The sequence below is a fragment of the Egretta garzetta genome, unplaced genomic scaffold, assembly GCF_000687185.1.
Source record: "Egretta garzetta isolate BGI_Z169 unplaced genomic scaffold, ASM68718v1 scaffold251, whole genome shotgun sequence".
NCBI classification, from domain to species: Eukaryota; Metazoa; Chordata; class Aves; order Pelecaniformes; family Ardeidae; genus Egretta; species Egretta garzetta.
The window spans coordinates 5586683-5611929 of NW_009258952.1; the positions used below are offsets into that span (position 1 = coordinate 5586683).

Sequence of the window (25247 nt, forward strand, 5' to 3'; positions counted from 1 at the left end):
GCTGCTCGGACGGGCGGGCGGGCGCCATGAAGCGCTCCCTGCTGCGGATCTGCCAGTCGCGGGAGAAGGCGGCCGCCTCCAGCTCCTACCAGGGCGTCGTCTGCGAGGCGGACGCCGCCTCCGTGGCCTCGCAGGATGTCTTCAAGGTGCGTGCGGAGGGGCGCGGAGGAGGTGGGGGTCCCGAGGGCAGGGCGGTGGGGCTGAGTCTGAGGGGACAGCCCAGCTGCCTGAGGCACCGAGGCCAGCGCGGGACAAGATGGTGCCCGAGGCTGGGGCTCATGTGAGAGCGCTGGGGCAAGGAGGGGTGGAGGTGGCGGTGGGCAAGGGTGAGGTGGGGGCTCTGGAGGCAACTGTGCGGGCTTGGCAGTGGTTACGTCCCAGAGACCCTTTCCTCCGGGAAGCGCTTTCCCCTCCCTCATCCGTGCTGTGAGGGAAGAGCGACGAGGGGTGGCAGGCAGGTTGGGAAGCACCACGGCCATGAGGCGTGAAGGCACAGGAGACTCTGACGTTGTGTGGCCAAGTCTGGACCGGGGTGAGCGGGAACACGTGAAGGGAGTGGGTGAAGGGGATGTGGAGTGGCAGGGGTGCGTGGTGGGCGGCAGGGGGCTGCCACGGGGCTCCCATTCTCCCTGGGCACAGCTCCTCAGAAAGGGTCCCACTCATCGAGGGAGGTCCAGAGGTCATGGTGGGAATGAGTAGACCATCTAGCAAAAATGTCCCAAAAGGAGAGTTTAGAAGCACTGGAACTGTTATGAAGGGAAAGGGAGCCAGCGGCACAACCTACAAATGCAAAATTGCTGCCAGGAAGGGTATAACCTCTTCCCTTTCCCATACAGAGTAGGACGAGAAGTGATGTATTTATATTGCTGCTAGGGAGACCTAGACCAGACTCTAGGGAAGCCTTTTTTAATGGTAAGAATAATTCAGGAGAGGAAGAGGTTGCTTATGGGACAAATGACTTGGTTAACTTTGGAAATTTTTAAAAGCAGGCTAAACAAATTTGATGAAGTATGTGTATGGGTTTAAAGACCATTTCAGATCATTTCCAGACTTGTTTTCTGTGTGCTAGCTGTAGTCCTGAGCAACACCTCTTCAGCATTACACAGGTAGTCACTTGGGTGGGTGATTTGCCACTACAGACAGAGCTGTTCAAGCAAAGTGCAAAGGAGCTGCTGTTGTTTGAAATAGCTTGCTTTGCTGTTTTGAACCAACTGAAGTACTGAGAACATCTAACTGATTTCTTCCTTTCCTATTTCATTAATGACACACTGCAGCATTGGCTGAAAAATCTTATTTTTGTTGATAGAAATTACCATCGTGCCACATTTTGGCCAAATTTTGTCTTACGTTGACAAAATATTCCAATGTAAAGAGTGGCAAAATGGGGTCTAAATCAACGGAAGGATTTGAAATTCGTTACAATTAAAATTAAGTTAGAATATTAGAAGGAATAGAAGATACTGGGCTCTTTAATAAGGTTTTCTTAAATAGCTTTTTGATGTGTGTAAAACGTATAGATATTTGTGTATATAATTGACCTCTTATTTTTGTGACAGTTGAGTCATCTTAAATACCCTTTCCACAATGATATCACCTGTTTTCTATTAGCTTTTTCTAACTGCACTTTTGAAGCAGATGCTATCCCTGTATTTGGCCCCAGTCTTCTAAATCTTTAAACACATTTGTAATGTTATTCGCATGAGTAACCTCACCGAGGTCAATGGGACTATTAAACTGAAGGAAGTTAAAACACGTGCTTAAGTGTATGAATGGGCTGCCCTGTAATGTGTATGTGCTTAATGACAGCAAAAATTGTGGAGTCTTTGTGGCTCAGGGGATCCTGGAGAGCAAAATTTTCCTTTTGCAGCTGAGGAGGGAACGGTGATTTCAGGGGATATCCTTTTTTTTACCCTTTGCTTGCTTACACAGCTTTAGGAAGGTTTTCATTACTTTTGATATTAATTTTTCTTCTTTTTTCCTCCCAATTATGTTGAATCGTTTTTATTCCCTTTTATTTTTTTAATAACTTGTTTTTAAAATCCTGCTTATTCTACTACAATCTTTTTTTTTCTACCACTTTTCTTCATATACAAGTATGTGTTTTGAAACACTCTAACAAAAATATTTGGAGAACATCATAAAGTAAGAATCAGCAGGGTTTCCACAGTGGGCTTTAGTTGCAAAGCACAGTACCAGGGACGTATCAAGGTGTCAGGGGGCTGAGCTGTCAGAGAGGGTTTTATTGTATTATGCTGTGAAAATGCTGGGTTGTTTCAGACTGAGATAGTAGCCCTTGAGATCTCTTAGGATACCGCTAAGATTAAAGAATTTATTGGTTGCTCTGACATAAAGATCATCACAGAAACCCAAGGGCTGAACTTGAAAGCCCAGGACATAATACCAGTCTCTGTAGAAAGATCTAGAAAAGAGTTTATCAAGATTATTAATTTTTCCCCTCTGCTGAATTCATTTGATGTGGCCACACCTGGAGAGAGTATAAAACAGTAAGTGACGAATTTCCTTGTTTGAGATTTTCCATGGTGGAGGGAAGATCTTGAGCTCACTACAGAAGACAAAATAATGTATTCAAGATAATTTCCATTTTTGTTAATTTTGCACTGTTTCTCATCTGGGTCTCATCTGATTTTGCAATCAATCAAATCAATCAGAGTTTCACTGTTGACTCAGTCTGATCAGGATTTATGTACTTCTGTATGAAACTAAACAGTTGGGAGAGAATTATTGAGTGGTAACATGCCCACAGTAGCACGTTATAGCACTGATAACATCTTGCCTATTAGGAGAATGCGAAAATGAGAAAATTTGTATCCAAAATAGGTGATTTCAGATGGAAGTGCCTGTAGGCTACGGAGCTTCATTAAGAAGAATCGTTCTGGGCTTACCAAGGTGGATGAATTAAATGCCACCCCACTGCATCACGCTGCAGAAGGAGGTCAAATAGAATTAATGCAGTTGATCATAGACGATTCTTCCTGTGAAGGTAACACCCGTTTTATGAACCACATTATTTAACAGAATAAAAAAGTTCAATAATCAAAGTGTTTGTTACCCAACTGAAGCAGAGCTGGTATGTGTTATGTGTGTTTATAGATTTAAATATAGTTCAAACTGTCTGTGACAGTTTGCATTCTCTTGGGTGTGATTTGGGTCGCCCTTGTTGTGTTAGGACGGTTTTCTCTCTAATGCAGTGAATCAATATATCTTATTTTGTTTGGGAGTCAGATTTACAGTCTTCAGATATGAAAAAGAAAACTACAGTGAAGTACAGTAGGCCTGACTTTTTCTCTTCCTTATTTATGTTATGTGTCTGTTGTTACATTTATAGTACTGGAAATGTAGAAGAGCCTTAATTTGGTTTCTTGTCATTCAACTTGTTATCACAACTTGTTTACTTAAGAGTGGGGAAGAATAAACATTTTGTGAGATAGGCCATCGAAGAAATTTAGGGAAGATGTGGTAAGTAGAAGTACCTGGGGCCTTGAATGATAGGAAAGCACTCTGCGTAAAAGGTGTGTTTAGAAGTTATTAATAAGCATTGTGAACTACATAGGACTCCACTGGTGGACTGTGGGCTACTGAGCAAACAGACAAAGGCCCTGAAAAGGTCATTTTTTCACCTAATGATGGCCAATCTAATTTTAGATTATTCTGGCTGAAATAGATTCTGTTTCTTTTCAGTATATAAATTTTTTTTAGAATATTTGTTGAAGTTTATTTGCAATTTTGAAGCTCAAAATATGTGTAGAGTAGACCATTTTTATAACTGGCATGAATTGATTTACTTCTCTCTTCTTAAGTGAATCAGGATATATATGGTCTTTAATCTTAGAATTTGCAGGCATTTATTTATTACCTCTTATTTTACTTATTCACACTCACATGTTCTGTGCAGCCTCTAAAGCAAGAGCTGCAAAGTCAAATAAGATAGGAAAGAGAAGAGACAAGGAAGGCAGGAAATCACGTAACTCTTGGGGCGAAGAAAAAATGTGTATAAAAATGGGCAAGAAATAGACAAGTGTTTCACCCCTCCCATCTCTCTAACTAATACCGTGTACTCAGCACAATGTTTAATCAATTTAACACTATGCACTTCATGACATACAATCTTTCTCTTTTTCTCTTCAAAGAAATGCAGTAGCAATGGAGACCTAAGCCTCCATTGAAGACACTTCTTTTTTTTTTTCAGTGCAGTCAGAAAATTTGATGGGTTTGCTTTGGTTTTGGTTTTGTTTTGTTTTCTCTCCTTTGACCTAGTATTAAATGTGATGGATTCTTCTGGAAATACCCCACTGCACTGGGCTACAAAGAAAAACCAGGTTGAAAGTGTTAGTTTGCTTCTCAGCAGAGGAGCCAATCCAAACATTCTCAACTCCAATATGATGGCACCTTTGCATATGGCTGTGCAGTCCCTGCATAATGAAATAGTTAAGGTAAGTCTAAAGTCCACAGAAATATACAGTCTTGATAAGTAGCTCAACAGCAGCTGCATGCAGAACACCGAGACCTTGTTTATATGTGCTATATCTCCTCATGTGCTTTGTTTAGCAAGCAAGATGTGTAACACATGATGCTTATAGAAACATTTGTGTCTTCTTAGCACAGCAAGTAAAAAGTAACTTACTAATATTTGAGCTATGATAGTAATTGTTATGCTTCATAGAGAATTCCTTTAAATTTTCCAAACACAAGGAATTTTCTTTAAAAGGTTCTTTTTAAGACTAAAATTTCATGTAGACATGTGTTATTTCAAATCTTTATGTTCTGATTATTTTTATTTTAACAATTTTATAGAGTATAATAGATATACAGATATATCTACTAGATAAGTATATACTAGGTAGATATATATATACTAGAAATCTACTATATATCCCCTAGATATATACAATTGATAGGGTATAATAGAGTATAGAAGTATAAAATTTTTCTTGAAACTCGTGTATTCTTTTTTGTGAAAACCAGATTAAAATCAGTCAGAAAACACAGTTCTTAAAACCAACATTGTAATACTCATTTGAATAATAGCAGAACTAAAGCGGCAATTAAAAATCATAAAAATATATTGTGAAGAAATTACTAAGGTGTCCATTTTGAACCTTGTAAAATAGCAACAGCATTGAGATTTTAAGCAGCATAATTTTTTCATCATTTGTTCAAGTGCAATGAGAATGCTTTCACTCCGTATGTAACATTTGGATAGAATTTTAGAATTTGTAAAGTTCTTAAATTTACTAGGTGAATACTGAATACAACCTTAACACCACATCACTTGCTTTACAGTTATCTCTTTTTCTAGTTCATCCAAATAAAAGAAGTAAAAATATATTCCTGTATTCAAGACTTAACATCCTTAACAGATTTTTAGTGACAAAATATTTCACTGTCCTCACATCTTTTACAAAATATGTATTTATTATGGATTAAGAACAAAAAATTTGAAATACAATGACATTTTTAAAATGGGCTTTGTAGCAAGTTCTGGGTTTAGGTTATTTTACAGCTCTGCTCTTGACCAAATGTGTGCTGTCATTTTTCCCCCACTGTGTTGTTTATTCAAGCTAATTGCCCTTTGCTTTCTATTGTCAAATCACCTGAGAGTAATTAAAATGTGCCACTTCCTCCAGTACAGAAAAAATAACTAAAATTACTGAAAGACAATTAAATAAATAAGGAGGTAGAGGAATAAATATGTAGTGCAGTATGGTCATTATCATTTTCAGATCCTTTGCTTCTCAAAAATGCTGGAAGCAGTCATAGAGGTACTTGGTGATACTGAGAGCTCAGCATTAGTTGCTAACATAGGGGGGGAAGCAGGAATTCAGGACCAGAAGGATCCCTGTTTTCATCAAGTCCCATCTCCCTTGATCTTATATACCTGTCCAATAGATGCATAATCGAGCAGCATCTACAACATTGCAGCTTTCCGGGGAATACAGAGTATTACAAGACATTATAAGAAACTTCAGTTGAAAATCCCCATCTGCGATTTGCAACAGAAAAGATTTTCTCCCAGTATTGAGGAATTTCTTAATTAAAACTGTAAGATAGTCTGTGGCTATGTGCAGTGTTTATCCTAGTTATCTAGCTGTCTGCTGTAAATAATTTTACTTTTCTTTGCCTGTTCTCACCTGCATTTTTCACCTGCATATTTTTACATTCTTCCTCATTGTGTCCCTTGTCTGCCTATATATCATGGGCTGTTGGCTTGCAAAAGGAGCAAGTCATAAGAGTGGTATGGGTGGTAAACAACAAATGTAACAGAGTAGGCCTGTGTTGTTGTATTTGACTTACGGTTGACTGAATGTTTTCTTAAATATTTAGATTTTAGTCCAACATAGCAGTACAGATGTTAACTTGGAAGGTGAAGCAGGGAACACGCCTATAATTGTAGCATGTTACAAGGATAATCCTGAAGCACTGACACTGCTGGTAGGTATAATTATCTATCATCTTTTAATGTCATTCTGTTTACCTAGATGCAGTGTTATCCTGTTCCTGTGTTCTGCCTTTGTTCAATGGAGGAAGGTTAATCATAGATCTAGTATTCAAATTCCTTTACATAGGACACTAACAAACTTTATTCTTTTAAGACCATCTAGAAACATATCTGAGTGGCAAATGGAAAAAAACTTAAACTAATATTGAAGGTCAACAGAACACAAAATGAGACATGTGTATGTATAGATGTATGAATATAACGTGCAAAAGATGTTTGTATATAAACTTCACAATGCATATACAACATAAAAAAAGAGGCAGCTATCTAGGAGACTATACCTGTAATGGTACGTTCATTAGTCAGAATTTTTTGTATGTCATTAAGCTATATCCAGGCATTATTTTTCAGATTGAAAATGGAGGGAAAATATGTAAACCAAACAAAACGGGATGTATGCCTATCCATGCAGCTGCATTTTCAGGTGCAAAAACATGTATGGAAATTCTTTTAAAAAAAGGTAAATGCATTGTTCCCAAGCAGTCAGTAAGATTTATTATTTACAGTAGCATTACCAATTTACTGCTTTAATTCTCAAAGAGCTGTGCAAACAAGCACTTACAACTGTGATTGAACTTACAAGTTAATGCAATTATTCCTGTGGGCAATTCATGCTAATAACTTTTGTAGGGTTGCAGCAGCAGCTTAACTGCTTTCCTAAATGTGTGCCCATCCATTGTTTAATGATAGATGTGAAAGGTTCATATTTTGAGGGGGAGAATGTTATTCCACAGTTAATATACTTGTTTTGAAAGCCTTGATAGCTTCTGTTATCTTTCTCGCTTAAAAAGTTTCCATTTATTTTCATTTCTCAGGTGAAGAACTGGGTCACTCTGCTAAAACCCACATCAATTTTACCAATAATGGAAAGTGCAGTCCACTTCATTTGGCAGTTCAAAGTGGGGACCTTGAAATGATTAAAATGTGCATTGAATTTGGAGCCCAAATAGACCTAAAACAGGTAAAACATCGAATGGAGTGAAATATGATTTTGATAAAACCTAGATATCTCTAAATCTCTAAGTGGTATGAAAAAAAGAGGAGTAGATAATCATTGCTCATTGTCTCTTCCAGTGCAAAACCTAGGGAGCAGCAAATGAAAACAAGTCTCTAGTTCGAATCAGGCAAAATGGCAGGTTTCTTCACACAAGTTATGTAGGATGTTGTGGCTATGGATTCAAAATGCATTTGGGCAGATCCATAAAAGAAAAATCAGCCCTCAACTACTAAATACAGTGATATCCCCCCTGGCTCAGGGAGTCCTTGAGTCGTAAACAGATGGATTCTGGGAGAGCACTCCGGAGAATGGTACAGACTTCTTCACGAACTCTTTACTCTGCACCTACCACCGTCTGTTCTCTGCAATGGGATCTTCGATCTGATCCTTTCTCATCATTCTTGTTTATCCTCAGCCTTGCCCCAGCCTTTACAGTATCTTCTTTGTAAGCAAGCACAAATTTGTGTGATACTACTGCTTCTACCATGATACTGTTGGTGTAAGGGCCTGTGCCCAGCTTCATGATGAAGTAACATTTCTGAAGGCATCTATCATTAATCAAGTTGTTTGCAAGGCTCAGATAACTCATGAGAGCAAAGATAAACATGGTTTAGCCTTCTTTCATTGTTTTGATTCTTTGAACATGCAATTTTTGAGTGAGATGATTTATGCTGCTAATTTTGTGATAGGTAAGACTTTTGACAATGCTTATGGCATTGTGGAAAAGCCCATTCCAATGCATTCACTGAAATGTTCCTATTCTAAAAAGGAGGAAGTCAAAACTCTCAGTCATGTATCAAAGCTAATTTGTCCCATCTACTTAAATGAAATCCTATTTTGGCAAATCTTGTTCTAAACTTTTATTTATTGCTTAATAATTGTATGACTGTCTAGCTTATAATAGTTTAATAACATATTAGATCAAGTTATTTTTAACCTGTGGAAAACTTTATTTAAGAACGACACCTAAGGAAGATTCCATTTAAGGAAGTAAGAAATATTTTTAAATAATGCATTTTCTGCGTTATATAGGCACATCTGTTTGCTTCTTCATTTGCGCTGGTCTGCTTATGGTTTTCTGTAGTTTCCCTTTGCTTCATCTCTTGGATTAAAGGGTGCTGTGTACGTCTGTTTATTAATTCAACCACAAAAGATTGTTAAGAGTGTAATTATCTCCTATCTTAGGGTTTTGGCATAGACTAATAAGAAGCTTTGTAGCAATCCTTTAAAACAATCTCTTTAGTACTTTCTGGTCTTTAGGATCTCTTTAGAGTTCCACTACTTCAGTTAAAGACTAAAGTTTCATTACTTGCACAGAAATTTAGGCATTTAGGAATTACAAATCCTGGGCTAGATCACTAGTGTTTTTAATAGGTTGGAGTTTAAATGTTGTTGGGGTTTAAATATTTAAATGGGTTTTTATTTTCCCATTTAAAGAATGAAAAATGCACAGCACTTCATTTTGCTGCCACTCAAGGAGCAACTGAGATTGTAAAGTTAATGATGTCATCCTATGCTGGTGAGGAATCCATTATTGATGCTGTAGATGGGAACAAGGAAACATTGCTTCACAGGTAGGAGGCTGCTCTGCCAGACTTCACTATGTATTGTGAACCATGATATTCTTAGTTGTACTCAGCATCCAATTATACTTAATATAGTACATTTTGGAACACCCTTTCACATGGGTTGGAACTTTTCCATGGGATGGGGGATGGTTTTAGTACACTATGAAAGAGTCAGTAATTTGGTCAGAATGTTAGAGATTTTGGTGCTGATATCAAAATCAAAACTGTTCCAGTTACCTTAGAACCATGTCAAGGAATGGTCACTAACAATTTGTATTGAAAATTTACTCCAGTGAAGTAGTAGGTGAATGAGTTTATAGAACTGTTAACAGCTTCTGAGGTTGTGGAACAAATACCCTCATCTCCAGAAAATTAATTAAAAATATTATAAACACTTAAAAAAAAATCTTTTTTTTTCCCCTAAAAAAATTGTCTTATACCTAATCAGCTACAAGCAGCTGTTGGTACACTTTCCTATGACTACAAAGTTGCAGATGGCCTTTGTGTATCTAATAATCCTCTAGACTTCTAGTTTTTCAGTCCATTTGAAAACAGAGCACTAGACTGGAGAAATTTCCTCAATCTTCTGTAGCAGAAAGATGCTTAGTTAAATGTGCTGGCTACCAGATCTGTGGAAGATAGTATATTTCCTCATCTATACATTTTTGCAAGAAAGATATGTCTCACTGCATTTAAGTATAATAATTTTGCAGTGTTATTCTACAAGGAATTTTACAATATGAAATAATTGGTAGAAAGTCACAGACAATAGAGATGATTGTTCTTTGGACACAGTATAAAGTGGAATGATTCAAAGATAATTGAAGTAATTAAAAGGGGAGTGTGTCGTAAAGTTAAGAAAAGGTTTGGGTACACTTGGAAATGCTACCACAATAGAACGCTATTGAAGACAAAGTGATGACAGAATGCCAAAGAAAATTGTGCAGACACAACATACAACTAAATAGATAACTGGCTGTCACAACCATGAAAATTATTGTCCTTGGAAAAAGCTTGGAAAAAGAATGACACTTTTTTATCTCTGTGTCTGTGAAACAGGAAAAAAAATATTGTCAAGAATCATCAGAAAGGTAGACAATCACCCAAATCTCTCAGAATATATATAAACTGAATAGGAACGTTAACGTGTTGAGAAGTGAAGGAGCAGTGAAGCATAGGCAGAACTTGATCCATTCACATTCCTACTGTCATATTTCCATCTAAATATTTTATAAAATATCTTTGCTCTTTCTTCAGGCACCTTTGAATTAATTTTGCGTGTGTGTGAAGCATTCAGTATTTATGCATGACTGGAGGGGTTTGTTATAGATAATGGAAGCACCTCTACTTGCTTGTAACCATGACATGATTTTTAAAATATGTCTTTTGAAAAATCAGTTCTAACAGTAGTACACCCTGTGTACTTATAATGCTAAGAGAACTGTTATCTTTGAGATACAGTACAACCTTGGAAATGTCCTTCTCGGCTGCTCATTGAGTCAAAATATTTAATAGGGTCTGACTTCTGAAAACATTTAGAGTGTGTGTATTAAATATGCTATACTTTCTGCTTTGACCATTTTTTTCCTATAATATATATTTCAATATCTTATTGTAGAATAAAACTTGAGAATTTTTCATGTGTATAGACAGCTTTAAAATATTTTTATTAAATTAATAAATGTCATCATGATTTATATCAGTCTATTATATTTTTTCATATTTTTTCAAGTAGACTTGCCCGCCACAGTCAGAATACGTGTTTAGCTAAGTTATTGCCATTTTAACCCCACTCAAGCATTATTACACAAAACACATAGCAAGTTATTTTTGAAGATCGGATCAATGAAATGGATTTGAGGTGAAAGGTCTGCCTGCAACAAACTGAGTCTGAGGTTTATGGACTTCTATATTGACCTTGTGTGGTACAGTGAAAGGTCTGATGTATGAAATGACTGGTTCTGTTAAAAATCAGTGGTAAAATGCCCGTCGACCTGCCAATGAGGTCTTTGTTTCCCACAATGATTTTTCAATGTATTAATTGAACTGGAATTAGTTTAAAAACAAAACTCTGTTAAAAAAAATGGAAACAATTTATTAAAATGAGCTATTTAATAAAGGTATCTCTCTGTCTCTCTATTTTAAAATGTATTTCTTTGAAAATATTAGAAAATGCAGCAAATGGAGAAAAATGCCACCTTTCATTGTCTTTTCTAATGTTACTGTATTTTTGCATTTTTCCCCACAGGACAGCATTGTTTGATCATTATGAACTGGCAGAGTATTTGATTTCAATGGTAAATATTTAATCAAGCAGCATGTTTATAGAGATTATTGCTATCTATTACTACAGCCTGCATAGAGAAATTCAAAAAGGAGAATGTGTTCTGAGGTATAGGTTATTTAGACATATATAGGTACGTATTTCATAATTCAGAATTGAGTTACAGTACAGCAGTTGTTATGGCTCTATAATAGCATCCCACAGTTAGAGAGGATGAAAACTTGCATTTTTATTTCCATTTTACTTACTCAGAAAGGTTTCATAAACATCTTTTACCAGATATGACAAACTGGTTCAGTCATCCTCACTTTTAGGATATGAAATATGAAATAAATGCTAAACATGCATTGAATTTAATCTGATTTTTCCAGAAAGAAATCCTTCTTTGAAGTATGTACATATGATTGTTCTGGGAACACATAGCCATATATTGAAGTTTTTTGCAGTCTAGAAATATTTTTTACTCTGTGTAGTTTAGTTATATTTCTTCACTGAATAATTATGAGGGAGACAGAGAAGAAATGTAACCAGTGATGCTACTGGCTACGCTCCAAATGTCCTTTTATACCAATTAAACTAAGGCTCATATAGCCATTATATGCCCCAGTCTGATGAGGAAATTTTCAGAAGTCAGCAGACTTCCATTTTATGTATGTTTAGGTTTTTTACTTAATTTCATGACAATTATATTAAGAAGAATTATCTTCTACATTCAGTTTTGCTTTTCTCAGAAACTCTGTTAGAGGGATTTGATTTAGACAGAACTAGAGGTGCTTATTTTTAATTCAAATGTGAAATGGTGAGGTTTGGCTGCTTAAACTTGTCTGACAACACAACCTATCTACAGAAGTTATTACCTGATAAATACAAGCACAAGTTTTTTGCGTGTGGAGACTTGTGTGCACAAAGTATTAGGGGGAATATCTTTGACACTTCATTTGCTAAGAACAAACTTTTACTCCTTGAGTGTTATTTTGACTATTTGGTCTCCTTCATAGAATCTATGCTGAGAGTTTGTTTGGCTTTCCATATAAAGTATGTAAGTTTTGAAGTTTTAGGACTGTTTTCATTTGCCCTGTCTGGGAAAGGATCAAAATATGCCAGCTGGGGTTAGTGGGATGCAGCATGTGCCTGCTCCCTTGGACTCCTGGCAAGATCACTAAGTATCACCTGTGTTGTGGTGTACACAAGGGTGAAAAAGAAAAGGTGGAGCAACGTTACAGCTCAAAAGGAAAAGCAAAATACAGATCAGAATGGCTTTCTGGTTTTAATAAAAAACAATATTTATTTATTTTATACATTAACTATCCACATTACATGCACATTACCTTACAATGATTACTTCCTTTATCTCATTTTTAGTACTTTTTTTGTCTGAAAATAAAAGCTGTTGTATACAGATACAGTGTTATATCTAGCTCTTCTAGACAGAAAAGGTAAGATTAGCTATGGTAAACAGAATTGTCCAGGCACACAATGTATGCTATTTACATTTAAATTACACCCTTTTTTTTGTAAGTGTAGGTCAATGTGCTACACAAAAATCAGAGAATCACTCTACAGATATTTCTGTCAGCACTTATTGTTATTTTGCGTTTGGCTTCAACATAACATGGCAATGAGTATATGCTCTTGTTTTGGTGAGATGTACAGCTATGGTTTGCCATAACTGAAGGCTAACCGAAGCCTCAGCAAAAGGCAAAGACAGAAACCTAGATCACTTTTCCCAACTTCTAAACATTACAACACTTTATAGCTTTAAAGAAATGCTACTTACAAATTGGTTTGCAAATTAAGCATTTTAAGCACAATGACTTTAACAATAATGTTAAAGTGGCCATTGTCACATTTGACAGTTAGATGCACAGTGTCTGGTTTGTACATGCAGATGACGTGATTGTATTTACAAGTTATGTACACAACTATAAAGAAAAATAAAAACATGAAAATCAGAAAGTTCTCGGGATTTAGCTAGAATCTTAGCAATTTCCCTGTATCTTTCAGTGGTTTGGTTTTTTTTTTCTCATGTACTGGACAATTTATCATTGAGGTATCTGGTGCTTCCTGAGTTTACTTCATTAATTTTATTGAAATGTGCTTATTCAAAGTAAATAAGCAGTAATTTTACACATTTTCTTGCTTCTCTTTTTGAACTTCCTTTTTCCCCCTTTGCTTGTTTTCTCTTCACTAGAAGAAAAATGAAAGTTTAAAATGGGATAAATTGAGATTTACAAAATTTGCATATTTATTTTTATATTAATGTTTGTTTAATTCATATATATTAAGATTTAAATGCAAAATGGAGTTCAGAAACTAAATTTATAAACTTTTAATTCAGCTGTATTGTAAATGTGGTAAATATATGTGGCAATATATAAGCTACTCCTTATTGTGGTAAATAATGGTGAATGCAGCCGAATTAATTTTGCTGAAGGCTGAACAATGATGTTAGCTGGAGGGAAGATGATTAAAGACTGTGTTATTACTGGAAATTGCTACCCTGTATTCACTGAGATGAACGAGCCACTTGGATAAAAAAGGTCTGTTTCTTTGATGAATAAAAATATTTTTAAGAGGTTGCCTGACGTTGTAGAAAGGTAACTGGGGATAGGGTCCTGCATGTGTTACTCTCAAACATTTCATCAACACATATTGGAAGCTTCCTGTTCTCTGTGGTAAGGTAATCATCGTACATTTATTAAATGTTTCTTATTACTACATTACAGGTTTTACCATCCTAGAAAGTAAATATTGCTCATGATTATGAATAATTGTCTCTCAAATTAGGACTGGACCCAAAGATGATTCAAGTTAATGGAAAAACTCCCATTGATTTTTTTTTCAGTGACCTTTGGATATTATCTGAAATAAAATAGATTTTTTCGTGTACTTTGTTCAACTCATCGAATTTGACTTGCAACTCAATATCTAGAAAAATTATATCTAAAACATCATAAAATATACATACATCTCATTGGTTCATTTACTTGTATCTTCATACTCCCTTGTTGGTGGGATTTTTTAGATAGGTATGTTTATGCTCATAGTAGTTTGCTGATACGATCACAGTGATATTGTGACCATAGTGACCATATGTCCTGGCAAATTGCATCTTGTTCAAAAACAGACAAAACAGCAAAACTGGGCTTTTGCCAGAATATCTCATTTCAATGCTTGTGCTTCTCCTAAGGAGAAAGGTCATACCAAAAACCATGAGTCTGGAGAATAAAAATGTGTCCACTGTTGGTACAGCTACTTTGGAGTCAAAATTAACTTGGCTCATATAGCTTAGGATGAAGAACATAAAATGAAGGTAGATCAAGCTATACAGATCGACCTATAGTAATGTCTGGATGCATTACTTCTTGAACAGTATTCAAAAAGCACAGATGTTCAGAAGAGTCTTGTTTTGGTAATTGTTTGATAGGTAAGACCACATCATTCAAAAGGGCTGGAATTTCTGTATTTTTCCAGAGCTTCAATCCCAGTATTTTCAAGTTAGAATTATATATTTTGAGTATTTAAATTATCTGGAAAGGTACCCTAACAAAAGATCGTAAGTTGTGAGTTCAGTATACCTAGAAGTAGGCCACTAGTATTTAGGCATCTAAATTTATATATATATAGATGACTGGGCTGTGGCTGGTAGTTTGAAAACGGTAGTTTTATGTAGAGATGTAGTGTGTTTATTGAATCTACTTATCTGGAGGAATCTGGAGTTACTAAGAAAGCCTGTAATTCTGCTATGCTTATAAAGGGCAGCACCATTTTAAAATTACATTTATTCATTATTCATGATAAACTTGAAATTCTGTATTGCAGGGAGCTAATATTGATAGTGTTGACATAGAAGGTCGATCCCCGCTTCTGTTGGCCACTTCCTGCGCATCATGGAAAATTGTGAATTTGCTGCTCTCAAAAGGTAAAAAGGAACGTACGCATATGATATACTTCCTTTGAGCAGGGTTCATAGATGTTAAAACTCTGCATCTAACTTTCCTCTCCATTTCAGTTCAGTACTTCAGCATGCAGTCCAGGAGCAGCTGAGCTGAACAGCTGCACAGTGCTGGTATCCCCTGAGATAAAGGAAGAATTAGTGTGATGATTTCACCCTTTTTAATAGAGAGTGAACAGGCTGTAGAAAAATGTGTATGCCATGTGTCATGTTTCTCAAGGCAGAGGTGGTGCTGGCACTCCAGCCCTACATTCCTTAGCAGTTCACAGAGTAAGCAGAACTGTGTACACTTAGAGTCATGTGTCATACCAGCAATCAACCTTTAAATGTTAAAGCCCATATTTCAAGCATTACCTGTGATTTCATACAATTCTAGTGACCTGAAAATGTTTGAGCTATATCTCTCAATTGCTGCACTTTTGGTGCAAGCTAATTAGTGTTACTGTATTTCTTCATGTTCATAGTAATATAACTGATTTTGTTAATAAGCCTTGTAATAAGCTTTGAAGTTGTATCAAGATTACAACTTTAAAAAATTAGAAGAGGTGATCATCTGCATCTTTAAATTACCTCTTGATTTGTGGATGCTCCGTATCTCTGAATATAAGGGTTCCACATAAATCTTAGTGCTGCAGTGAAATACAAAATGCATACACACATGAGATAATGATGAAATCTGAGTGTCAGTAGGGGGGTTTTTTGTAAAATAATATTTGTTATTTTATAGAATTTATAGATTTATAAACACATTCGTTCAACATCTGTTCCTTTTTCTTAAACGTCATCAGTTAGTGCCGGGAGCCAGCAGTTTTGAAGTTGCTGGTATTTATTTCCATATTTATCTAGGAGCAAATGTATCATTAAAAGATCATCTTGGTCGGAATTTCTTGCATTTGACGGTCTTGCAGCCTGGAGGATTACAGCATCTGAATGAGAAATTTCTGCAGGTATAGTAAGAATCAGTTTATGTCTTTCTGTTACCCTTACTAGCAAATGTAAATTAAAAAGCAACTACCATTTTATTTTGGAATGTCTGTAAATGTTTATGGTGCTTGTTAAGTTGCCCAGTGTCACAGCAAAGAGTTTGAAGAGGTACATATCTCATGAAAACATTTCAAAGCCAATAATACAGTTTTCTTATTGCCAGGCAAAGGAATAACATAATCCCATAAATTATTTTGCTGTTGGGGGATTGAATAGCTCAAGAGGTAGGCAATAAAATATAGAACTTTTCACTTCTATTTTCCCAGCTTGCATGCAGTAAAGCTAGGGGACGTGCTCATATTCAGTCAAGCTCTAGGGCTTGCAGCATATTCTGCAGGAGCTTTCTGTGGCCTGGAATGTAATGAAGTCTTGAATTTAGGTTCAAAAACTATTTCGAACATGGATTTGTATTTGGCTATGCTGAGGTGAAGCACTCGTATTGCTAGACCCCAAGTTTGCTTGAGAGAGTTAAACTTGGTAGCCTCCAGAGCTCCAGAAACAACCTGTTAGATGTGAATCAGGTATAACTGATCTTATAACATCTGCTGAAATCTGTAAACAACTGATTAGTAACGCAGAATGGATTTAACCTCCCTTTTCAGCAGAATCAGTTTTAAGCCAGATAACTCTCAGTTTTCTGCATTGACTTTCTAATTACAGATCATAGTAATAATTCAGAGAGAGGAGTGGAGCAGTTTGGGGGAGGAGATTTTTAGTTGCTTTAAGAAAGGCTATACAGAGGATAGTGTTAGACAAAGTATGGAGGAAAAACAGGGAAATGAAGATGAGAAAGAGAAATGGGGGAAATAAAATTATACTGTAAACCAGTGAACTGACAGTTCTTGACAGCCAGAAGTTTTGCTACTGAATACAGATGATAGACTACCCTTACGTTCTGTACAAGCCTTCTGCTGACAGCAATGAGTATTGTGGTTGAGTGGCAGCAAAGAAGAATCTCCTGTGTTGTACTGTGGATGGATTGCAGTAAGGGTGGAGAGTGGCAAACTGCTGTGTTCTTCGAAGAGTAGTTGTTTGAAAAAATGGTGACCCACACATCAGCAGATATTAAATGTTCTTTGTTGCTAAATTTAGTTTTCCTAAAATTTGTTTCTCATTTCTGATACTGCTTTAAAACATTAATGCTATTGTTACAAGCTATTAGAAGCTGTGGAGCATTAATTATATAGAAGTAATTCTGCGCTTTGGGGATTTTTTTGGGGGGTAACAGATGGAACATATTAAAAATCTTGTAGTGGATGAAGATAATGAAGGATGCACTCCATTGCATTATGCATGCAGACAAGGTGTGGCCCTCTCTGTGAATAATTTGCTCAGCCTCAACGTTTCCATCTACTCTAAGAGCAGGGACAAGAAGTCACCATTACATTTTGCTGCCAGGTTAGTAGTGCAATCTAGGTTACGGAAACAATGCTATTTTTTCCATCTGTATTTTTTTGACATTTATTTCTATGTTTATCTTTCAAAGCTATGGACGCATCAATACATGTCAACGACTTATAAGAGATATGAAAGACACAAGACTTTTGAATGAAGGTGATAAGAAGGGAATGACTCCCCTTCATTTGGCAGCCCAGAATGGTCATGAAAAGGTAGTTCAGTTTCTTCTGAAGAGAGGGGCCCTTTTTCTCTGGTAAGTACACAGTTTTCCATTCATTAAGGCAAAAAAGAACTACCACCCTACATTTTATGTCCATTTGCTGGGATGTTAATACAATATAAACATAAATACAATATATGTAAATATTGAATATATTAATATATACAAATGTAACTATGCAATATAAGAGCATATTTATAAAAAAATTGTAATACTAAGCTGATTGTTCCTTGCTTCAGCCTGGCACATAGTGTCATGGCTAGCTGTAAAGCAACACTTCTAATTTTGGGAAATTGAGGTTTCTCTAAATCCAGCTGAGAGAAGAATATTGAAACTTTTGATGGAAAAAATATTGTTTTGGGAATATTATAATCATGTCAGCTTCACTTACAGGCTTGAGTAGGGGTTCTTAGGATTGGTGGTTCTCAAGCAACTTGCCTTGCACTCTTAAGTCCTGATTTCAGGTCAAAGATCCTCGGATCATTGGCAGCTCCACAAAAGCTTCCAGGCTCATGCCTCTAAAGCCAGGAGCCAAACCTACCAAGAGTTGAGAGTCCTGTTTCCAAGGTCTAGAGCTTTAACTTTCAAGTCCTGTGCCTCCAAGTCCACTGCAGCTACACCTTGCAGCTAGGGGTCTAAGCGTTCTGAGAAGATCCTTTAGCAATTAGACCTGTCATACATTCATTATTTGCAACTGCAGAGGACCCACTAAATGGACTTCTGTCAAACCCTTTATTTCCAGTGTCCTTAGCTGGACCAGTATACCTAGAAATGATAGACATGATAATATACACATATATGTATGTATATATACGTATGTATGTATATCTGCATGTACAAATGTATGTGTGTATGTATTTAGGCTTAATTTAGACTTAAATCTCATATTTTAAAGAAATGTCCTCGTAGGTTCTATGTGATAAAAGGCTTAATGAGTTTCATTATACTAAGATGAAATAATATGAATAGATCTGTGTGCTTATAATGTTTCATATGTTCACTATCTTTAAATGCAAAATTCTGTAATATGGCCATGATCTATGCCACATCTGTTGCCAAGTATCAGTAACAGAATATTGCAAGCACTTGTGTCATTTTCAAGGGACATATAAGAAAATGGACACAATCCAGATATATACAGAAATAGAGTGAGAGGGAAGAAAAAAGAGAGAGAGACACAAATACTATTACTGAGTTGAACCTTTTATGCACCAAAGATACATTGTTAATAACATAATAGTTGACAGAAGGCATGGACATCTCTGCAGTAGTCATGCCAAAGAAAAGAGGTTTGAGTCAAAGGAGGAGATATTTACATTTACTTTAAATTTATAAAAGTTTTCCATTTATGATTACTAATTTTATACTGCTACATGTAAGTGATTATAAAGGCTGGACAGCCCTGCACCATGCTGCCTTCGGAGGATACACTCGCACAATGCAGATCATTTTGGATACTAATGTGAAGTGTACTGACAGAGTGGATGAAGAAGGGGTAGGTGTTCATGTAGCATTATTTGTTTCTTGTCTGCTATTACTTCTAGACCAGATGTCAGTGGTATGCTATTAGTAGTTTTCCACTGTTCATTACATGTGTAATATTTCATTTCCTGTGGCAGATTTAAAGTCTTTATATTTCACAACTGTTAAAGTTTATTGCTTAGATTAATATAAGATTGCTGAAATTATTATCCAATTCTTATAAGTGGGAGACAAAAAAAATGCAAATAGCCTAATAGAAAACATTAAATACTGAGTATGTTAGACATGTCCCTCTTGCCCCCTTTACAATGCAAGAGTATTTTAACAATGTAGTACAAACATTGGTAATTTAAATTTAAAAAGCTGATACTGATATAAAAAAATCCAATATCAACTATAGCTCATTAACATATTGTTTGAAATTCATCTGTTCTGCGCAGTGAAGTCCAACAGCTACAGCTCCTATCTTGCTGTTTGGACAAATGCCGTATCTGTTGGGTCAATGTGCGCTGGCAGCCCAGAAGGCCAACCGTACTCTGGGCTGCCTCAGGAGAAGCGTGGCCAGCAGATCAAGGGAGGTGATTCTGCCCCTCTACTCTGCTCTGGTGAGGCCTCACCTGGAGTACTGCGTCCAGCTCTGGAGCCCTCAGCACAAGAAGGACATGGAACTGTTGGAGCGGGTCGAGAGGAGGGCTATGAAAATGATCCGAGGGCTGGAGCACCTCTCCTATGAGGACAGGCTGAGGGAGTTGGACTTGTTCAGCCTGGAGAAGAGAAGGCTGCGGGGAGACCTGATTGGGGCCTTTCAATACCTAAAGGGGGCCTATAGGAGAGATGGGGAAAATCTTTTTAGTAGGGCCAGCTGTGACAGGACAAGGGGTAATGGCTTTAAACTGAAACAGGGTAGGTTTAGACTAGATATAAGGAAGAAATTCTTGACAATGAGGGTGGTGAAACGCTGGAAGAGGTTTCCCAGAGTGGTAGCAGAGGCCCCATCCCTGGAAACATTCAAGGCCAGGTTGGATGGGACTCTGAGCAACCTGATCTAGTTAGCAGTGTCCCTGCTCACTGCAGGGGGTTTGAACTAGATGACCTCTAGGGGTTCCTTTCAATCCAAAACATTCTATGATTCTATGATTCAAGACAGAATCCATTTCCTGGACTGGAGATCTCTTGTATGAACCTGCCTAACAGTTCCCCATCAGAAAACATAGGGAGGTCATTTTAAAGAGCTATTCAGTTTACAACCCAGAAGGTGTTGCTGATTTATCTGAGAACTGGTGTTGAAAACATTAAGAATTATTAGATTAGGAACATATCTTGCCTAGAAATTAACGAGAAGCCAATGCTTAGTTCTTCATTCCCTCATAAAAATCTGGTTGCATTGGGAGGGCTTTCAAAAGTCAGTTTCAGCGTGACTTGATTCCTAAACCACTCATTGCCTTACTTCTATGAAAATACCAAAGAAAAAAGTGTTCCCTTTATAAAAGTGTGCTGGCAGATTTTCTTGCCAATTTGTTTGTACAAGCACATCTGGATATAATTGGATGCTTCTTTTCCTGATTATCAAATGCAGGTGTTCTCTATCTGTAGATACCATAATTTTTACCTATTTGTGACTTGCAGTTTGTTAGTTACAAAACTAGAAGATATTCATGAAATAGCCTTTCCTACCTACAGCTGAGTTTCCTCTGCAGATTTAGCACTACTGTAGCCGTAGACATAGAATAAAGAACTCATCTATAATCTCTACCAGAATCTCTGTGACAATATCCTGCTTTTTAATATTGCTAGTAAAAGTATTCAGGACTTGCAACTGAGAATAGCAAGTGGCTTTTCAGTGTGGGAAAGAACTGAAATATGTACTTTTTTAAAAAAAATTATTCTCATGGATCCATTGCTGTACTACTTTTCTGCACAGAACACAGCCTTGCACCTGGCTGCAAGAGAAGGACACGCGAAAGCAGTAAGGCTACTTCTTGACTATGGTGCGAAAATTCTGTTCAACAAAGCTGTAGCTTCGTTTTTCCATGAAGCAATACACAACAGGAGAAAAGATGTAGTGTCTGCTGTCATTCTGCACAAAAGGTAAGGTGCACAGGAAATGCTTTTTGAATTTATTTTCTGTTGTGTTTTGGTTTTGAGATTAAGTTTTGAAAACCTGCAGTTTAATAAGTAAGACTGAGTACCTATTTTAAAATTCCAGACATTATGTTGTATTCTAGTGAGAGCAAATAAAAAATAGCATAATTGTTATGAACATCGGACATGTGGCATGTTGTTTTCTATACTAGATTGAGTATTCAAATTCTGTTAAAAATCCAACACATAGAAGCCATTAGAAATAAGTAATCCTTCCCATGTCTTCCCTGTTCTTACATACATAATTTTGGCCTCAATACCTACAGAATTTTAATGAAATGTGAGTACGACTGATACCATTCAAGAGATTTAATTTAAAATTGTTGTTTTAAATGTTGCAAATATTTAAAAATGGGGCAGTTCAACTGTAGTTTAGCATTTTTTATATTACAATAGTGAAGCCCCACTTCAGGAATAAAAGTGTTGTACCATTGCCTAATGATCACATGTCTTGGTAACAGTTGCAGGAACACTGCCAGTATTTTACTGTGTGTATTATTACTCACCTAATCTTGTAACCCAAGATTCCAGCTTTAGTTCAGGTTTCATATTTTTAGAAGGTCTTAGCATAGTTGAAACATTTCTCTTTAATTGATAACAGAATTAAACATGAATCATTCTTAGAGAAGCGTCCAGAATGTTACTCAATTACTGCTCAAATAGCTGGTTTTCCAGCTGATGGCATGTAAACGTTACATATTGTCATTTGCAAGATAATATCTTAATAAAAGTCAAATAATCTAAAAGTAGTTAATTTAAAAGAGAAGCAACTAATTAATTTTCCATTCTCTCAACTAATTTTTGCAGATGGGAAGAAGCTGTTGTGACATTCTCTCACTATTCCAGTGCCAATAAGTGTCCTTTGCTGGAGATGGTTGAGTATCTTCCTGATTCATTTAAAGTAAGTTTTCTGCACATATTAAAGACATGACTGCACAAAAAACCACTTAGTTACCTTGCATCATTTGCCATTTTTTTTCTGAATCATATGTATTATTATAAAATAGAAACAATATAAATTCACAAATTTATTTAATTTTATTTTAGTAATAGTTTCAGTTTGGCCAGTTTAATTTCTTTAGTATTAGAAAAAGTTCTTAGCTTCCTGAGGTCAATGGAGTTACAAGAGTATAAAAGTAGTATAAAAAGGAGTAAAAAAGTGATGAAGGTCAGAAGAGAATTGGCTTCAAAACCATCTGAGTTATTTTCACCTTCTGAGCTAACTGTTAAATGATGCTGCAGAAATGCTTTTTATTAAAATAGCAAGTGACTTGGTATATGTACATTCATAAACACTTCACATTTTAGACTTGTAAACTAGCATGTAGGCTTATAAACTGCATAGTTTCATATTTAACTCCTACATGTAAACTTTGGAGTTTTATGTCTTCAAAACATACACCATAAAATCTGGCTGAAGCAACACTTCCATTAGATGACTGCTGTATTTGAAGGTCATTTTTGTCAGGTACAAACATTATATTTTTTCTGATGAACGTTATGTATATCACCTTAATTCACTTTTCTGTTCATCTGCAAAGCTGGTATTGGACAACTGCATAATTGAGTCTTCAGAAGAAAAGACAAGCCGAGACTTCTATGTAAGTGGATGAAAAAATTTATGAAGACAGTACATTTTACAGTCTTAGGATGGAATATGTCACAGTGCACCTGGCTATATGTTAGCAACAGCACCTTATTTGGATAATAATTAATTTAGAAAATCATCAGCTTGGCTTTTAGCTACTAATACTGGACTAAATGCTAATACCTCTTAAATATTTTCTATAATTGCAATTATAGTTTGATAGTTGGTAAATTGAAACCAGCCAATACTTTAACTTGATTTATGAATAATTCAGTAGTTATTCACCAATACCTGTATTTGAATCTGTGCTTTTAATGTATAATTGGCAAAAAACTCCTCAGTATGAAGATGACTTAAAAATCACTTCATCAGATACTAGCAATCTTCAACAATTAGTCTCTTTTTGTTCTCAACAAAGCCACTGATTTAATTCTTTTCATTGTCTTTGTGACACTGAAATGAACACATTTTTGGCTTGAAATTTTGGGAAGTACACAATATGTATACTTTAATGTATATGTCAAGTTCATATGGATAAGATATTCTTGTGGATGAATATTAGATCTTAACAGAAAACACAAGTGACTGATCTTATTTTATCCTTTCGGCTGTAAACATCTTTGAAGTTCAGTTCTGTAATATTCATGCTTATGCATTTTAACAAGTTTAATGTTAAACTTGAGCAATCTATAGACTTTATCTTTGCTGTGTTAATTCTTGCAATCAAGCTGGGTATTGGAGGTTATGGATGTTTCAAAATAATAGAAGACATAATAACTATTTATGAATATCAAAAGCCTGCCTATCATAAGTATGTTGTACATACAAGTAGTACAATTGTCATCAATAATTCAAAGCCCAACATGTTTCTTTTTTTGTAAATTCTTGTCCAAATTCTTAAGCAGTAGATTGCTTTCATAGTGCTAGGGAGGCGTGAATGTTCTACAGTTATGTTACCTTTGAAACCATATTAAAAACCACCTTATCAATTATTATATTGGATTATGTCTACAGCATTGTCAGAATACTTGCAAATTTTCTGCTACTGTATGTTTTCTTTACGTTGTGTTATCAAGGCCAGATAACTTTTAAATACAAGCTTTTCTGCAAAGTCAACATTAAAACAAATTACAGTTATGAGAATGACCTTTTTAAACAGTAATATTTTAAGAAACAGTGTGTACTTTCTATTTTACAATTCAAAATTGCTGTTTGTTTAATCATCTCACAGTCACAGATGTGTATCCCGTAACTAACACGCATCATACATCAATGTTCTAATTACTTTAACGATATGCCTTTTTTTTTTTTCTCTAAAGGATAACCTTTTCAAATTAAGCATATTATCTCAGTTTTAGATTATCAGTTTAATCACATTTAAACTCTGGTGTATGTTTATTATTCAGATTGAATATAACTTCAGATATCTTCAGTGTCCCCTGACACTTAACAAGAAACTAAAGGATGGTGAAGACATTTTCTATGAACCACTTACCACTTTAAATGTAAGTTCTTTATTTTACTCTGATGTCATTCCATGCGGTCTTGCTTTAAGTAGAATCAAGAGGTTTGAATTTTTCATCATAATATTTCTTCTCCAAAGCTCATAACTCTGTATATTTAAAGCATATTGGAATGAAGTATGGGTCAAAGTTCTTATAGTCTAAATAATAAATAACATTTCTTTTAGGTTTAGATAAAAATTCTCAGTTTATTTAAACAACTATGAAGGTTTCAGGAGAACATGCTGTACATGCAGGTAATACATCGAAGACGACCATACTCCAGTCATTGTAGTGACCATGTACTGGAACGTAAGGCATAGAAAAAACTGACAAAACTGTTTTTTCATATGCTGTCGTGGTTTAACCCGGCTGGCAACTCAGCACCACGCAGCCGCTCGCTCACTCCCCCCTCCCTCAGTGGGATGGGGGAGAGAATCGGAAAGAAAATAAAAGGTTAGAGCCGAGGGCTGAGATAAAGACAGTTTAATAAGAGAAAATAATAATAATAGTAATAATGAGAATGATAACAGAATATACAGAATATACAAAACGAATGATGCACAATGCAATTGCTCACCACCCGCCGACTGATGCCCAGCCCGTCCCG

At 36.0% G+C, this 25247-nt stretch overlaps 1 protein-coding gene across 1 annotated transcript in view; it reads left to right on the forward strand.

Annotated features, from left to right (window-relative positions):
* The first annotated feature begins 26 nt into the window (after positions 1–26).
* Positions 27–25247, forward strand: part of TRPA1 (transient receptor potential cation channel subfamily A member 1) — a 37824-nt gene continuing 12603 nt past the window's right edge. The window contains exons 1-17 of the mRNA XM_009634497.2: positions 27–146; positions 2839–3001; positions 4276–4451; positions 6343–6450; positions 6869–6977; positions 7333–7478; positions 8952–9088; positions 11331–11379; positions 15189–15288; positions 16168–16268; positions 17534–17703; positions 17792–17956; positions 19304–19418; positions 21327–21493; positions 22355–22448; positions 23089–23148; positions 24542–24640. Of these exons, the coding sequence (XP_009632792.1) occupies positions 27–146; positions 2839–3001; positions 4276–4451; positions 6343–6450; positions 6869–6977; positions 7333–7478; positions 8952–9088; positions 11331–11379; positions 15189–15288; positions 16168–16268; positions 17534–17703; positions 17792–17956; positions 19304–19418; positions 21327–21493; positions 22355–22448; positions 23089–23148; positions 24542–24640 (2079 nt within the window). The remainder of the gene's footprint in view (positions 147–2838; positions 3002–4275; positions 4452–6342; positions 6451–6868; positions 6978–7332; positions 7479–8951; positions 9089–11330; positions 11380–15188; positions 15289–16167; positions 16269–17533; positions 17704–17791; positions 17957–19303; positions 19419–21326; positions 21494–22354; positions 22449–23088; positions 23149–24541; positions 24641–25247) is intronic.